Source organism: Kogia breviceps, chromosome 2, assembly GCF_026419965.1.
Source record: "Kogia breviceps isolate mKogBre1 chromosome 2, mKogBre1 haplotype 1, whole genome shotgun sequence".
NCBI classification, from domain to species: Eukaryota; Metazoa; Chordata; class Mammalia; order Artiodactyla; family Physeteridae; genus Kogia; species Kogia breviceps.
In genome coordinates, this window is record NC_081311.1 from 163,950,550 (window position 1) to 163,968,547 (window position 17,998).

A 17,998-nucleotide genomic window follows, 5' to 3' on the forward strand; every position below is an offset into this window, starting at 1 on the left:
TAACGAAGTGAATCAGTTATACATATACATATATCCCCATATCTCCTCCCTCTTGCATCTCCCTCCCTCCCACCCTCCCTATCCCACCCCTCTAGGTGGTCACAAAGCACTGAGCTGATCTCTCTGTGCTATGCGACTGCTTCCTACTAGCAATCTATTTTACATTTGGTAGTATATATATGTCCATATAAACACTACCATAAAAAATGAGTTTTAATATCAAAAGTACAGTAAAGCAAAATTAGAATTTGGTTTTCTCTCTGTTAAAAAGACAAAGTTTTTTGATTTTTTTCTTTTATTTATTTATTTATTTTGTGGTACGCAGGCCTCACTGTTGTGGCCTCTCCCGTTGCGGAGCACAGGCTCCGGACGCGCAGGCTCAGCGGCCATGGCTCACGGGCCCAGCCGCTCCGCGGCATGTGGGATCCTCCCAGACCGGGGCACGAACCCGCGTCCCCTGCATCGGCAGGCGGACTCTCAACCACTGCGCCACCAGGGAAGCCCTTTATTTTTTTCTTTAAAAAAAAAAAGATTATTGGTGTGCTCTTAATAAGAAATTATAAACAAAGGTTTTTCTTTACCTTTTAAATAATCTGCCTGGAAAACAAAGATTTTGTGTTTCACCAAAATAATTTACTGTGCTTCACACTGACTTTACTCGGTCTTACTTAAGAAAAACCAGTCTTTTCAATATTAACAGAACTAAGGTTTGTGTTTTTGTTTTTAACTGCTATGTAATGTTCTGTATTTGCCTTTGAAGTCTTTATCTGTCACTTTGGTTAAATGGATAATTAAGTATTGTTTCACAGTGACCTATGATCCTACTTGATTAAACATTTTAAAAGCTTTTGATATTGTGATAAACTTCCTAAAATCAAATTCTAAATAAAGTCTTAAACTAACTTTGGGATTTTTCCACAGGGCCCCTAGAATACCTCAAAAGATTTGTTCTCTTTCCTTATCAAAAGAGAAATGTCAAACTAATTATGCTTAGTTGACATGTTAAATTACATAGGAAGCATTGTCAAATAAGAAGTGATGTTTAACCTCCTTAGGTTATATTTGTAGGGGTCTATGTTATCTATATGTGTTCCAGAAATTGTATAAAATTCCTAAAAATCTGGTATGTCCTGGTATAATGTTATCAGTCATAATTCCAGTTATTCCAGTTAAATGTTGTGTCACAGAAATAACCACATTTTCTTGTTAATTCCATTATAATGAACTCTCATCAGATCTTTAACCACAGGCATTTTTAAGTCTTTTGTCATTTGTAGACAGTTAATTGTTTTACTCTGATGCTTTTGCAAAAGAGAGATTCATGGAAAAGACCCTACCAAGTACTCCTGACCACTGACACTGATGCCAAATTACAAAGTGTTGAACTTTGAGTGCATATTTCAAAACTGAAGAAGGCTCCACCTAACACCTAGTCCTCGGCAAATGCCAGAGACCTCAAAATCAAATTGACCAGAAGTAGCTAACACCGAAGTAAACTGCTTCCTCCCAAGATGTTGGATCAAGAATGTTTCTTTCCATTCCTCTTCCCCTCTCCGGCCATCCTTTTCCTTATTCTTACACCATGGAGGTCTTTACAATTTTTTTATCCACCTTTTGCCTTGCCCTTGCCTGGAAAGATGCATCAGTGTTCACATATGTCAGGCCATTGCAAAGGGGGGTAATCTAACCTCTAACCTGTTGGATTTGCTACAATGCTGGTGATCCTGTTGTTTTGCCTACAGAAACTCCCCTCTGATTGCTAATGCCTCAGTTTCTCTGGAACGAACTCACTGAATAAACAATTCTGGGGAAATGAAGACAGAGTCGCAAGAAATATATAAATAGACCAACTGGCTTGAAGAAGTAGGTGCCTCTTTGGGATCATTTCTTGATGTATTTGATTCTAGCCGGTTTGGTTCATGGGGACCCTGGCTTAAGATTGCCCTGAAAACCTTAGGAATAATTTTACTATTATTGATAATAATTATCTCTCTGGTCTGTTGTGTTCTCTCAAGGTTTTAGGTGAGTGTACGCAGCCATCAATCAGTCAACAAATGGTCTTTCTCCGACTGCAATGATGAATCTGATACCATTTCCTGTGAAATATATACCGAAACACAAAGAGGCAATGGTAACTGAGAATAACTTACAACACCATCTTTGCTCAAACCTCTTGCTTGGCCAGAGGCTGATCAAAAGGGGGGATTGTCGAACTGATCTTGCATTAACCTTTCCTCAGTAGGCCAGGTGCTGCTGCTGATCCTGAGAAACCACGTCCGCAAAATGAAACTTAACTTTTAGTTTTCATGTTCTTGTAAATGTTCCATCTGCCTAGAGGTCAGACCATCTAGGTAGCCAGTCCATGAGCGCCAAGTTATATGCGTGATTGCCCTATTCCTATGATACCTCAAATAAAGCCAGATATGTAAGCCCAGCCAATCAGCTAGTTTTATTCTTGCTCTTCCTTGTTCCCTATTTTTCATCCTGTAAAAGCTTCCTGTCTCCTGCCCCACTTTGCAGCTCTCTGAACTCTTGAGAGTGGAGACTGCCTGCTTCATGAAGTGTAAAATCAAGTTCGCTTCAATAGTCTTCTTTAATCATTTTTTAACAGTTCTAAAGGCACACACTCTGTAACCCCTAGAATTTCTTCAGAACCCCCTACTTCCAGGAAGGAGTTTACTGCACACCACTTACACAAGGCATCATGTTAGGTGTTTTGGAGATACACCAAAGTGAAGAAGACATGTTTCTTCAGATTTAAAATCACTCATACTCATAATCTCTTATCTCTTCTTTTTTGATCCACTTTATACCTCTAATATCTTTCCAATCAAATGACCCAGCTTCATGTGAAGCACAGAGATGAGGCAAAGACAAAGCACTCCCAAGTCTTGGGCCCCCAGGCTGTCCATCACTGCCCAGGTGAACATGGACCCCCAAATGAACACAGGCCCAGGTGACCATGTTCCCCCTAAGCTTACCATGGAAGTCTGTCTCAGAGTCACTGTATTCTCTAAATAATGGTTCACACTATAAGACTGGAGCAAAAATTACATTTACCAAAAAAGAATTTCAACATTATGAAGAATGGAGAATTACCACATATGAAAAGTCTTACTGGTATAGAATATCTTTCTAATCATCCACAGGTATATGTTGTTAACCCCAACTTATTTTAAAAATTTGGCAGACAGATGTGAGGTACACCTGAAGAACGCTTCATCAGGTGTGTACTGTGTTTCTCAGTCCACCCCTTCCTGCAGTTTCCCTAGATGGTCTGTGAGCCACCTTGGAACCATGGCACTCCACAAAAATTTCCAAGAAAATCATTAACATTATGGACTGCACTTTACTATGAGACCTATTTGCCTTTAGCAGTGAAATGGAATATATTGGTCTAATCTATAATCTAAAACCTGTTCCTTCCCCAAAAGGCAATTTCTCTATGTGTAGTTTAAAGAATTCAAGCAGCACCATTAACTTCCAGCATTTCTACTTACATTGCACAGTGCAGTGGAGTGAAGGGATTACCAGTAAATTTTCGAAAACATTTTTGCTCCAAAAGTACCTCTATGCAGTTTTCATTACCTGCAAGGAATCAAAAGAATTTAGGGAGCTTCCAAGAAAGAAACTTTGTTTAATTCAATCTATTTTTTTCATTAAGTATTGAATTCTGGCCTATGAATTTTCCTGAATTAGCTGAACATTCATTCTCCATGGAATAAAATTCACCGAATGTCAAAATGTTATTAACTATGCTCACAGGTGTTCTGAGACATAATGAATAAATAAAACAGTGAAGGCCATATGGTCTGGTGGAGAGAAAGAGAAGAGACCTCATTTACAAGCAGAATAATTCTATGTTACTCTCAGCTCTTAACAGATAGATGCCTAACATAGGTATGGCTCAGTTTGCCCATATTTACAATAGAAAGTTTCCCTTTCACCCATATGAATAGGTTCACTTATAATTATGCACCCTAGGGGAGGGAAGATGTGAGTGATAGAGAATAGTATTTAAGATAATGCCAGTGAAAGGGCTTTGACTGTACAACACTGTATAGTATTTAAAATGGCACCAAGAACAGTTCCTGGCAAAGAGTATGCACCCAGTAAGTACTTTTTAATAAGTAGATGAGTGAATGTGAATAATTATTTTCAACAAAATGACAGGTAGTTTTCAAGTCAACTGAATTTAAGTTAGGCCCCAGCTCTATCAGCACAGTTGTTATGTGATCTGTGAGCCTCAGTTTCCTACACAGAAAAACTCAAACTAGGAATACCTGCCCTATTGATGTCACAGGATGATGGGAGCTTTACTTGATAAAGGACCTAAATGAGGTTTGTGAAGCAATGTTAAATTGTTAAGGCAAGAAGGTAAAGCTATTTGGCTTTGGAATATAGGTTGTTGCCCTGGAACTTCTTCTTGGCTGAGTTCAGTGCTAAATTAGAGCTCTCGTCCGATCTACCCCCAAATGATACAGATTGGACAATTCTAAGTATTAAAATAAAATCAAACCTTTCTTGTACCTATAAAGAAAAAAAGGTGAAACTGCTTTCAGGGAGAAGCATATGAAGTAATGAATATAAAAATCCCCTAACTTTATGTAAGCTATACTGTTTAGCTTTCCAACTATACCCAACCCTCACTCAAACAGTCCCAGACACTTCAACCCCTTTATTAGTATGAATTCCCCCAAAGTACCTAGCTTAGGGCAGCATATACCCAAACCATTTCTTAGAGACTATATGAATCTCAATCTAAAGGTCTATGTAGGTAGGACTGGGGATCCTTGAAGGACTTTCAGTATTTCAAAGTGCTCGGTGACGGAGATTCTGGGGAGAGGGGAGCTTAAACCTCAGACCTGGAAACTGCACTGGAAAGGTGAATTGTTTAGGAGAGGACTGCTCCCCCTCCCCTGCTTGTACCTTGAGAGGCCTAAGAACAGAGAGACCTGCCATACCTACCCCACCCAACTCCAGGGGAGAAAATGTGGTTTGTGGCAGGTTTTCCACCTGCCATTATAATCAACACTCTTACTGCGTCTTCCCCTTTCTGTAGGTTTTCCAGTGCCAGATAGCTCTCACAGCTTAACTCCGATGGGGGTTAGGGAGACCTCAGCAATGAGCAGGTAAATTAAAAAAGAAATCACAATCCTCCAATGGCAGTGAGGGAGCAAAACAAAGTTGAACAAGTAGAGAATTTTACTCTCATTGAGGTCAGAACCAATGAAAAAAGGAGGACTGTAATAAAAACATAATGAAAGGTATTAAATTGATACAGTTAAAGCACCATAAAACCTTTGTGGACCCAATAATCATAGTTTCTGAGTGAAAATTTTAATAGAAGAATGGAAAATGGGAAAATAAAACAACAGAAGCAGAATAAGAAATATATGGGAAAATATTTATGTTCGCTTAGGGGTAGGAGACCTTTTTAAGCAAGACTGTAAACCCAGGTACCATAAAGGAAAAATCTGACAGATTCAACTACATAAAAGTTCAAAAATCTCTGCATGGAAAAAGATATCATCAACAAGGAGCAAAGCCAAACGGTAGATCGACCGAAAATGTTTGCAACACACATAACACACAGAGGATTCATATCCTATGACAAGGTGCTCCTACAAATGTGTGAGAAAAGATAAACAACTCAATAGGAAAAAAAATGAGCAACAGATGGAAAAAGTAATTTCCAGAAGAGGAAATGCAAATACATAAATCAATACACTATTAGACAAGGAAATACAAATTAAAATGAGATACCTTTTTTCTGTCCTTCAAACTGACAAAAATTAAAAAGATGATATCATTTTGGGCTGACAAAAGGTTGGGAAAGTAGTTTTATATTCATGTTTTGTGGAGTAAAAAATTATGATATACCAAAGTAATATGGTGTAATTTATTAAAATTAAAAAATATACATGCCCTCATCAATTTTACTTCTGGAAACTTAACTGAAAGAACAAAAGGTCCATAATATGAACACACACACTGCAGCACTGTTTGTAACAGGAAAAAAACTTGAAAACAATTTGAGTGTTCATCAACAGGGATCTGTCTGAATAAATATTAAATTCTGGTATACACACTCAGACTCATGCATGTCTGTACCTATTTATCTATCTGCTACAAAATACACAACTATTAAAAAGATTAATGTATACTGATACACATTGACTTGTAAGGATATCTGCAATAGAATGTTAAGTACACAACAACAAGAAAAGTTACAGAATCATATTTGTTACATGATTCTAGTTTTAAAAAAATAGATGCACAGGGCTTCCCTGGTGGCGCAGTGGTTGAGAATCTGCCTGCTAATGCAGGGAACATGGTTTCGAGCCCTGGTCTGGGAGGATCCCACATGCCGCGGAGCAACTAAGCCCGTGTGCCACAACTACTGAGCCTGCGCGTCTGGAGCCTGTGCTCCGCAGCAAGAGAGGCTGCGATAGTGAGAGGCCCGCACGCCGCGATGAAGAGTGGCCCCCGCTTGCCACAAGTAGAGAAAGCCCTCATACAGAAACGAAGACCCACCACAGCAAAAATAAATAAATAAATAAATATTTTAAAATAGATGCACATACATCTGTATTTATTTACATCCCCAAGGGAAAATTATGAAAGATAAACACCAAATTACATCAGAGGGTAAGTTTGGGAATGGCGACAATTTCACTTTAGATGCCTCAGTAGTTTTGAAATGTAACAATTAGCATGCATTTACTCTTCTACTCAAATAAGCGAAACACAAATTTTTAAATCCCCTAAGTAGCAAGTGTAACTAAATAAATGGGGACCATGAGACATAAAAAGGAAATACTGAAAGATAAATCATGTATCTACCAGCTGTCGATTGTGACAGATTTTTTTTTTTTTTTCTTGCGGTACGCGGGCCTCTCAGTGTTGTGGCCTCTCCCGTTGCGGAGCACAGGCTCCGGACGCGCAGGCTCAGCGGCCATGGCTCACGGGCCCAGCCGCTCCCCGGCATGTGGGATCTCCCCAGACCTGCGCACGAACCCGTGTCCCTTGCGTCGGCAGGCGGACTCTCAACCACTGTGCCACCAGGGAAGCCCTGTGACAGATTACTACATCATATTGTTTTGGTTGTTTTTAGCTGTATTATTTTAATTCCTTGTAGGATCCCTGGTTGTCTCATATAGAGAAGAAACCCTGATTAAAACTGGTTATTTCAGTTCATCAGAAGTTCTGATTAGGAGTTACAGGTTACTGATCAACAAAAAAGGGTAAAGTGAATTTTCACTCCATTATGGCATCATGGTAAGCCACGGAGGGAAAAATATCAAAAAAAAAAAAAAAAGTATCTTTTTGAGGTATCTGAATGCAGAAAGACTGGAAACCCTGGTTTACAGCTTGACGCTTTGTTCCCACCTCCTCTGAGATCACAGTGGTGTTGGGGCAGGAAGTCTGATGGAACTCATCCCAATGACAGTTAACTCACCATTGTAACAAGCCCAGTGCAGCGGCGTGTAGCCCTGGTTATCTTTGAAAGAACAGTCCTCCTCGGAAAGTGCTATCTGCAGCAGCTCACTCAGCCATGTGGCGTGGCCACGAGCAGCCGCATAGTGCAAGGGTGTCCTCCCTCTGGAGTCTTTACACAGAATCGACACTTCTTGTTCCAGCAGCATTTGCACACATTCCTCATGTCCTGTCATAATCTGATGCATCGCAATGTAAAACACAACACAAATCTGAGAAGACTCAGGAAGAGAAGCAGTTGGCTAAGGGAGGCTGGGCTGAGAGTAAGTGGACATATGCCAGGATCTTAAGGGAAACAAACTCTATACTACTTGGGAGGAGACAGGCAGGACAACCTAACACGATTCATAACAGAAAGGTCTGTGTGAACACCAGCGTTTTAGAAATGTCTCTTGACTCTCCAAACATAACCACGAAAGGAATCATGATATAGTGGAAAGCATCAGCTTTAAAATCAGGAAGATATGAGTTGAATTCTGGCTCCCTCTTATAAAACTTGGACAAGTCAATTTGTCTCTCTATGCCTCACTTTACCCACCTGTAAATGGGGATAGTAATAATGACCTCACAGCCTATTGTGAGGACTAATGAGATATGTAAAGGCTCTCGGCCTGCTCTGTGGCCTGCAGGAAGTACCCAAGAAATAAGATCCATGATTATGGCATTAAGCACTCATAGTTCCTCTTCAGTTCATTGATCATGGTGGTCAGCACCATCTTCAAATAGCAATTTTCTGACTTCTGCTTTTGTTGCATTTGGAGTATTTGACATGCTTTAAAAAACAGTTCAGCAGGTGTGTATGAAGAATTACCCACAGGATACATATTTCAGCAGGATACATATTTCAGGTGGGGAATGGGCCTACATTGTCTAAAGAACAATTTAAAATAGCATGGCTACTCAAAACTAGGTAATCATTGGAATAAATTATGACACCTGTACACAGTGGAGGATGAAAAGTGATAGGGCAGAAAAACATTTAGTGATATGGAGAAAGGTACTTGATATACTAAGAGAAAAAAAGGGAGGCTCCAAATAGCATCTTCAGTATTCTCTCTTTTTAAAATTTAAAACAAATCTATATTGAGAAAAAAAGATTGGTGATAATATACACCAAAAAGTGGTTATCTCCAGGAGGTGGGATTACTAGCGATTATGATTTTCTTATTTGCGCTTTAAAAATTTCTTTGCAAATTTCCTATGATGTGCATGCAATCAGAAAGAACCAATTCTACCAACAGTAGGTGTTCATGTATCTATTATCACAATCAAATGCGACAACTCAAGAGCAGGACCTAAGGGTACCTGCCATTATTTTACCTTTGCAAAAGATTTTATAATTTCTTTTTGGCTGACTGAGGTTAATTGGTTATCTCAGGAAACAATTTTCTTACTAAAAATTCATATGGGCAGGGGGAGAAGAAACATGTTCACTATGAAATTGCTTGACTAAAGCTGAGGAAAATACACATACCCCTCTGTGTAAAGCTGTGCAGCCCATGATGTCAACAGCATCCACATTTGCTTCCTTTTCAAGTAACAACGAAACAGCATCAATGTGTCCATATGCTACTGCAAGCATCAGTGGGGTTCTAGGAAAAGAGGGAAATTGGGCTTTTAAAAAGAAGATTAAAAAATACTCATCACTTCCAGTGGGAGGGTCTCCCTCTCTCCACCTTTCTGTCTCTTTCTTTCTCAGTCTCTCTCCCCTCTTGACAGTTGCTTGATATTTTCTGAGTGTCCCCAATTTGCTATCTGCCACTTGGAACAAGCTATCTGCCTCTGGTCTCTAATGGCCACATGGAATGGTGGCAGTGGACTGATCAATACGGGTGGGGCACAGGAAGGTTCCATCTCAAAATGTTCATTTGAATTCCATCATTTTCAGAACTATGTAGCACTGACCACATATCAATTGAGTAAGGAGTGTGTATATGTAAGAGATGCTCTTGCTTCTATCAGAGCAGCTCTACTTTTATAGTTTTCTATGTCGGACTTTGGCTCAAGATTTTATTTGAACAAAGCTTCATTGCCTTAAAGAAAAGTCAGACAAGCCCAGAGAGGAAAGATCCAAGTGCTGGGATCCAGGAGGTGAGGTTCCAGCTTTGGCTTCGACATGAACTCATATATCTGGGGTGAGTCACTAGTGCTTTATTGCTCTGCGTTTCCTATTTGTAAGAGAAGACTGGGTGGGAGAACGGGCTAACAGAAAATACTTAGGAAAAACAAACTCAGGAAGGATAAAAATATGAAGGATTTTTACAGTGGAGATAACTTCTTGAGGTCTGTCCTATTCCGTTATTAATTTAAAAAATGAGACTGTATCAGCTTCAGAAGAGGGTAAAAATGGATAGAAAGGAACAAAGGAGGGAATATTTTTAAAAGGCCAGAGCACAGGGCTACAGACATAAAAAGTTGGCTGTTTTCCATCAAGATATACACACACACATTTTTCTTGGATATACCCTCCAGTGCAAAGCCACTGCATTATTCTAGGACCCTCATCCATGAATTTCACCCCAATATATACCCCCAACCTAGATTTCAGCAGTCAGCCCTCCTAGCTATTTAACAAATTAACCAGTCACCTGCAGTGATTTGAAATGTCAACCCCAGGCGCATGAACACTTACTGTCCTTTGGCATCTTTCACATCAACCACTTCTGGGTTGTCTGCAATTTCTAGTAATAGCCGCAAACACAGTGTGTGACCATTAATTACTGAAAAAGAAAATAATGGACATTCTTTTAACAGACCACACATATCCCTCCAAAGTGAAATTTATTTGGACTTCAAATGGGTGGTTTTCAATTGTTGCTAAGAGACATCTCCAGGTTTCCAAGTCGTGCCAGCTGCTGGGCAAAGCACACAATGTGTATGTTACCAACCCATCTTCCCCTTTCTTCCCATAGGGCACTTTGGTCCTCAACTAACTTTTTCTCCTGGTTGCTGTATAGAGGCTTTTTTCTTTAAACAGGACATCCTTTCTTATCTCCTCCTATGGGACTGATCATCTCTCTCCACTTTCCAGTTATCCTTTCTGTTCCTCTAAGAGAGCCTCTCAATTCTGTATAATCATCCTGTGTCTAGCCCGCCCAATGGAATATTACTCAACCGTAAAAAGAAACGAAATTGTTATTTTTAATGAGGTGGATGGGCTTAGAGTCTGTCATACAGAATGAAGTAAGTCAGAAAGAGAAAAACAAATACTGTATGCTAACACACATATACGGAATCTAAAAAAAAAAAAAAAAAGTCATGAAGAACCGAGGGGCAGGACAGGAATAAAGATGCAGACCTACTAGAGAATGGACTTGAGGACATAGGGAGGGGGAAGGGTAAGCTGGGACAAAGTGAGAGAGTGGCGTGGACATATATGCACTACCAAACGTAAAATAGATAGCTAGTGGGAAGCAGCCGCATAGCACAGGGAGATCAGCTCGGTGCTTTGTGACCACCTAGAGGGATGGGAGGGAGATGCAAGAGAGAGGAGATATGGGGATATATGTATAGTATAGCTGATTGACTTTGTTATACAGCAGAAACTAACACACCATTGTAAAGCAATTATACTCCAGTAAAGGTGTTTAAAAAAAAAGAAGGTGTTAAAAAAAAAGAAGGTGGAAGGGGGAGGAGAAGGCAGAGGAGGAAGGAGAGGAGAGCAGGAGAGAAGGAGAATGAGGGGAGGGGCAGAAGAGAGACAGGAACAGAGCTTACCTCTTTTCCCCATCATTTTACATTCTCAGGTAGACGCGGAAGCAGTTATTCTGCTCCAACTGACTAGTGGTGACTTAAAGCAAAACCTCAAGCCAGCAAGGTGTGCGACAGCCACTGGTCCACTGCTCATTGATTGACTGGCATTCCCAGGAGACTCACAGATCGACCCCCAGTAGCTGGAGGACTCCTCCATCTGAGTCCCTCAAATCAAAGCCTTCATTTCTCTGCCTTCTCCCGGCGGCCTCCCACCCCCACCCCACCCCCACCCCCCGCCTCTGTCCCCCTCCTCCCTTCCCTGCCAAGCTCTGACTGGGGTGTGGCAGGGCCTCACCCTGACCCTCCTCACCCAGCTGCCCCGGGTAGGGACCCGCAATGGGCAGGAAGTGTGGCCCCGACCTTGGGTTGGCCTTGACGGGCCAGGGCAGAACCCACACAGGGCAGGGCAAGCACCAGGCAAGATGATTCTTTTAGGAGCTGCGGTGCCCCAGGGCCCGGAAGCAAACCTCCAGGGGAAGACAATCCTTGAGGTACCCACAGCCTTACAAAAGGCATGGCTTTCCATTCAGGGAGTAGGATGAGAACACATATGTTTAAAATTCCATACGTGACCTTCTCTCCTCTCTGAACAATGAGAACACCATAAAATACATTGCGTTCACCTCGTTATGGATGTGGAGAGAGACGGGAATAGATGCAGCTATGTTACAGTTGATAGAGGCTCTTCTAAGAGCTGCGTTTTACAGCCCTTTTTATTGCATGCCAGTCACGAGAGAAGGCTAATTTAACAAGGACACATTTTCCAGGGACAATACATATTAGAATTAGCTCACATTCATCGACACCACTCAAATTAACTACAGGAATAATACCCGCATTTTGCAGACATTGCATTCAGCGAATGCTCAGCAACATCCCATTTATGTACCTCAGGAGGAAATTTTGTGGAAATATTGTTGCTGCTGTTGTTTTTCTTTTTGTTTTAAAAATTACATTAAATCTGTTACCAATGGTGAAATACGCAAGGGGTTTAATGTATGCTCAAAAGTAAATAATTAGCAGAGGACTGATAGCTAAATACTACAGATGGTGGTATTTTATAATACTCATGAAATGGAGGTACAGCACATTTGGATTGATTCCTCTTTCTATAGCAATTTGATATTCTTTAAATACTCATAATCATAACGGTTCCAAGGATCTTGATTTCTGCCTAAACAGGAAAACGGGGGAAAAATCATCTAAGTTCGTATCACTCATCCAGGATGCTGGAGAGCAAACCAATTTCTTCAGTAGTGTGTCTTTTTCTGGGGGAGGGGGCAGTGAGGGGGTGGGAGGTGAGGCCATGTACAGTAGCTTAAAAAAAAATTTTTTTTTGGTACGCGGGCCTCGCACTGCTGTGGCCTCTCCCGTTGCGGAGCACAGGCTCCGGACGCGCAGGCTCAGAGGCCATGGCTCACGGGCCCAGCCGCTCCGCGGCACGTGGGATCTTCCCGGACCGGGGCACGAACCCGTGTCCCCTGCATCGGCAGGTGGACTCTCAACCACTGCGCCACCAGGGAAGCCCTACAGTAGCTTTTTGAACTTAGCTAATAGCCCTCAGTAAATATTCCCCCTTATCGTAAAAGCGTAGCTACCCTAGGATTCTTGTTGGCTTCCCACAAACTATGTTTTTCTGCAGTTGCCTTCCAACACAAAGATGCTACCATCTCCTTTAGCTGTGCACTGCCAAGTCCAGCTTTGTTTCAGACTAGTTCAGCCTCTCCCTGACGATGAGTGACAGCCGTTTCTCACGCTGCTCAAAGACCACAACTGTCATTACAACTATCTGTGCCAAACCCTCTCAAATCCATCCTGGCTCCTCCTCCTCACAGTACTCTCAGGATTTGAAACAAACAAAAACAATTGGCATCTCAAATGAGCTGGAAAAGATTCTGGAAAAGCAGATTCTCAAAGCACAGGCTAAAGCTTCTGCATAGCAGACATTTTGTGGAGAACAGAGTCAAATGACAAGCCTGCATCTTTTAAATGAATGACACGAGGGAAACCCAAAAGGAGTGAGTGCTCTTGACCACTAGGGGGCTCCATTGGACCGCAACCAATATCACAGTGGCAAATGAATGACAGTGATTATTCTTCATTGTTTACCTGTTCACCAGGGTGATTTTCCACAATCAAAATAGGCCCTTTAGGGAGGGAGACGCAAGAGGGAAGAGATATGGGAAGATATGTATATGTATAACTGATTCACTTTGTTATAAAGCAGAAACTAACACACCATTGTAAAGCAATTATACTCCAATAAAGATGTTAAAAAAAAACAAAAACAAACAAAATAGGCCCTTTGTAATTTGTCAGGAAGTACATGGTAACTAAAGCACAATGCTTGCCTTAATAATAGGCAACTACTCTTTAAAACGGAGAACTAAATGTAAACTTAGATAATGCCAAGAAAGCCTAAAATACCAAACTTTATAATAATACTTATAAATACCAAAAATACCAAAAAGACTAAATGTGATGATGGGAAATAAGAATTAATAATTTAACCATACCAACCATTGCTAAAGTTTTTTCCAGAAACAATCATTTCCAGATAATTAGGCAACACTGTGTTTTTCGATCTCCACATTGTTTTTCTTCAGTGATTTGGAAATTCAGGGATGCAGATGGCAATATGTCCACAAAATCTAACATTCCAAGAACATTTTCCCAAGTACAGGAATCATAAAGTCTTTGGAAAACTGCTTTCACTCCTTTTCTTCCTCAATACATCCATTATTTCATGGTTATTTCTCTTTATAAGATGCTATCTGCTTTCCTGATCAAAGGCCATTATCATTGAATTCCTGAGTCCAAAGGAAATTATGCCTTAGCTGAGCTAGAAACTCTTCCACATTACCTTTACATCTGTGTATATGTCTAGAAGTGTCTGGACACAGTTTTATTTTATGTATATTGAGGAAAAGTCCCAGAAAAGGCAAATTACTTACTTTTTGAAAAATACTGCACTTTTTAACAGTCCCTATTTTTACACCTGATGCATCAAGAATCAGAGCAAAAGTGAAGAGGTACCATTTAGGCTGAACAATAACATACTGAGTAGATTGCTGTCTGACAATTCCTTTTATGAAGTAGCTGTGAAATATCATTAATTTTGTGCTTCGAAATGCTGTGTGGTTTTATTCTATGTAATTTATCTGAGGATCACAATACACCTTGCCCTTTTTTCAGAAAGTTTTGTGACTGCCATTGGCCAAAGGTTCAGAACTCTCTTTGGAGTTAAGGAGAAGGCCAGATGCAGCACAGAGGATTTTTAGGGCGGAATGATGGATACATGCCATTATACATTTGTCCAAATTCATAGAATGTACAACACTGAGAGTGGACCCTAATGTAAACTATGGACTTTGGATGATTATGGTGTGTCAATGTAGGTTCCTCCATTGTAATAAATGTTCCACTCTGGTAAGGGATGTTGATAATGGGGCAGGCTATGCACATGTGGGAGACAGGGGGTATGTGGAAAATCTCTGTACCTTCTTTTCAATTTTCCTGTGAACCTAAAACTGCTCTAAAGAAAAATTGTCTTTAAAGAAGAAGGCCAGAGGCTCTCTGGCCATAGAATATCAGTTATCACCAAGGAAGCCAAAAGCATTTTGGAAGAGTGTAGGCATGTTTGATGTAGAAAGAAAATAGATATTTTAAGAATTGGGATGAAGAAAATGCTGCCATCCTTTTACTTGAACTTATAAGTGGGCCACAAAACTAGGGTAACCAGACTCTTGACAAGACCTACCTGAGGCATGAAGTGGGGTTCTTTTGGTTACGTTGTCTTTCACAAAGATGGATGCACCCTGATTGATAAGTGCTTCCACACATTCTGTGTGTCCCTTAAAGGCAGCCAGATCCAGAGCGGTGCGGCCTTTCTCATCCCTGATGTCCAGGTCCACCAGCGACTGCAGAAGGACTTCCAAGGCCTGGTGGTGCCCATTGTAGGCCTGCAAAGGAGAAACCAACCACTCAAATGCTTGCTCACCTTAGATCCCACAACAACCCATGTGAGGGGCTAAAGCTCTCAGATCACGCATGAGACCACTCCAAAGAGCACATCAGAAAGATGCTTGGAATAATTATTGAAACACAGGCAAAACCAGAGTTAGATGGAAAAACTATAGCGCACAGACCTCAGTTACATACGCATTTCTTCATGTTCTTTCTCTTTTGTCAAATAATTTATTCCAAAGGTACTAAATGTATCAATGTATTCTTATATTTATATCTATTGATCTAATAATCTAATGCAGACTAATAGCCGAATGAATTAATATATTTTTTCATCTGCCAGTTCAGTCCTAAACCTATTAACACAATCAGAATATTTTTTTTAGGAGGCTTTTCTGTTAAACCTCGAGGGAAAAAAACCACTAAAAACACTGTGGACTTTGTAATTCAACAGAGGCATAGTGACCTTCTGCCACAGTCCAACATTTTAAATTTCAACCTCGTGATCCTAGGTGAGTTTCTTAACTTCACTTAGACTTTGTTTCCTCATCTGTAAATGAGAGCAATAAAAGCTGCCTTCCAGAGAAGATGAGAAGAGATAAAATTGCACAGGATTTGCATAGTGTCTTATACATAGTTGATGCTTCCTCTTCTCTCCTTTGTTTCCTCCATTGATTATAATGAAAACATAAAGCCAATTATGGAAGTATATTCCATACATCAGTGCCAAGTTCAGACCTATTGTGAAGTCTTATGCTGCATTAAAGTTAGTAGGCTTCATACTAAAACACAAAACTAAAAGTCCGAAAGGTAATCTTTACTAAGTCTATAAGGTTAAAAAAAAATGTATACGTACATATAAGGCCAAGGACATTGAAATAAAAGAAAGGAAACAGATAAGGATATGGTGGGGGTGGGGATTTGGTGGAGGGAAGTAAAGAGGAGACAGAAGAAAAGCCTGTCCCCAGTGTGGTCAGCAGCCAAAGTTCCCTCTTATGTCTCCTGCACTTTCTGTTTTTCTACTGCAGCAATTACTCAGGGCACGATTTATTTGAAAAACGGCTTAGCACAGACAAAAGACTAATTTCCTTAATACACAAAGAACTTATACAAACCATTTTAAAAGCTAGGAAAATGTGTAAAGGACATGAAAAGGCAGCTCACGGAAAAAGAAATATAAAAGGTCAATACACATACGAAAAAAAACATGTAAAATTTTAGGGTACTATTTTTCAACTACCAAATGGCAATGATTAAGTTTGGGCATGTCCAGTATTAGATAAGACATGGTGAAAAAAAGCAATCTATGCTCTGGTGATGGGAGTATACATTGGTGTGACATTTGCGGAGGGTGATTTGACAAAAATCTATCAAAAATTGTAAAAGAAAAAGTTGCAAATAGTACGTATGACAATTTTATAAAAAGCAAATATATCCAGATAGACACATATCTGTATCTATGTATATTTCTGTATTCATAGAAAATTTTAGAAGGATACAAAGGAAACTGTTAACAGTGGTACCTCTGGAAATGGGAGGTAAAGTAATGAACGTGGACTCATTTCACCTTATCTTTTAAAAAAGCATTTGAATGTTTTTCCCAAGTACATGTCAACCACAACAATAACAAAAACTATATTAAAAAGACCCACAAGATGTAAGAGTGCTGACAGGAACTGTTTTTAAAACTTTCTCATATTATTTTTGTAAATGATTATGATCATTATGCTACATATTAAACATATATATATATGTAGTATAATAACTCATCTGCTGATGAATCCTAAATTTATATCCCAGTTCTAACTACCTCTTTTACTTTGCGAGACATATATATTCAACTGTCTATTGAAATTTCCACTTGAATACCTAATATGCATCTCAAGCTTAACATGTCCCAATCTGAGTTCTTAATTTCCCTCCTAAAATTTGCTCCATCTCAGTAAATGGCAATTCTGTTCTTCTAGTTGCTCAGGTCCAATATTTTGACGTCCTCTTCGTCTTCCCTCTTAAGCCCAGGGTTGTAGCACTACGCAAGGGCTCTGGGACATTGGAGCAAGGGGGGTGCTAACAAGTAGCTTCCCCACCCCTTCCCACTGCCTTGCCATGCCCTGGTACAGGGATGTGTCTGCTGAGAGGAAGGGACACTTTTGCTAACCACACAGAGGTGTCATCAGGTTCTCGGGCATCCGGCAGGAAATATCTATCCATATCCCTGTTGTAATTCACACACAGGTGTTGGGTGACTAGTAGCAGCCCTCAATGCCACGATCATCTCTACTTCCAAGCCATAATCATCTCTACTCTTCCTTTAAAATATATCCAGAATAATATATGCAGTTCTCACTATACCACATCCTCTGTTGCCAGGATTATGGCAAAAGCTTCCCTTTCCGTCCTTGCCCTCCTACAAATGATTACTGAACAGCCACAGGATGAAATCTTTTAAAACTCAAGTTGGATAGAGCACTCCTTGACGGAAACTCATTGATAATTCCCTCACTGATAATAAAATCCCAAACTTCTCATGACCATTCAGGCCCTTGGGATTTGGCCTCCCTCGACCCTGTCCCTCACTCACTCTGTTCCAACCACTCTAGCCTCCCCTCTGCACCCCCTATGATTAAGTAATGTATGTCCTTCTCTGGGCCATTGCATCTGTCCTTTCTGTTTCCCCTGCCTGGAAAGCCCTTCCCCCAAACAGCCACAAGGCTTTTTCAGTAATTCTGCTTCAACTGTCCCCTTATCTGGCGGCTTCTCAGAGCTCATATAAAATAGC

At 40.4% G+C, this 17,998-nt stretch overlaps 1 protein-coding gene across 7 annotated transcripts in view; it reads right to left on the reverse strand.

Annotated features, from left to right (window-relative positions):
• ANKRD44 (ankyrin repeat domain 44) overlaps positions 1 to 17,998 on the reverse strand; it is a 323,674-nt gene that overhangs the window by 14,227 nt on the left and 291,449 nt on the right. For all 7 annotated transcript variants that reach the window (XM_067026492.1, XM_067026494.1, XM_067026491.1 and 4 more), the window contains exons 18-22: positions 15,014 to 15,215; positions 10,133 to 10,220; positions 8,975 to 9,092; positions 7,463 to 7,679; positions 3,501 to 3,588 (exon numbers count right to left, since the gene is read on the reverse strand). In XM_067026492.1, the coding sequence (XP_066882593.1) occupies positions 3,501 to 3,588; positions 7,463 to 7,679; positions 8,975 to 9,092; positions 10,133 to 10,220; positions 15,014 to 15,215 (713 nt within the window). The remainder of the gene's footprint in view (positions 1 to 3,500; positions 3,589 to 7,462; positions 7,680 to 8,974; positions 9,093 to 10,132; positions 10,221 to 15,013; positions 15,216 to 17,998) is intronic.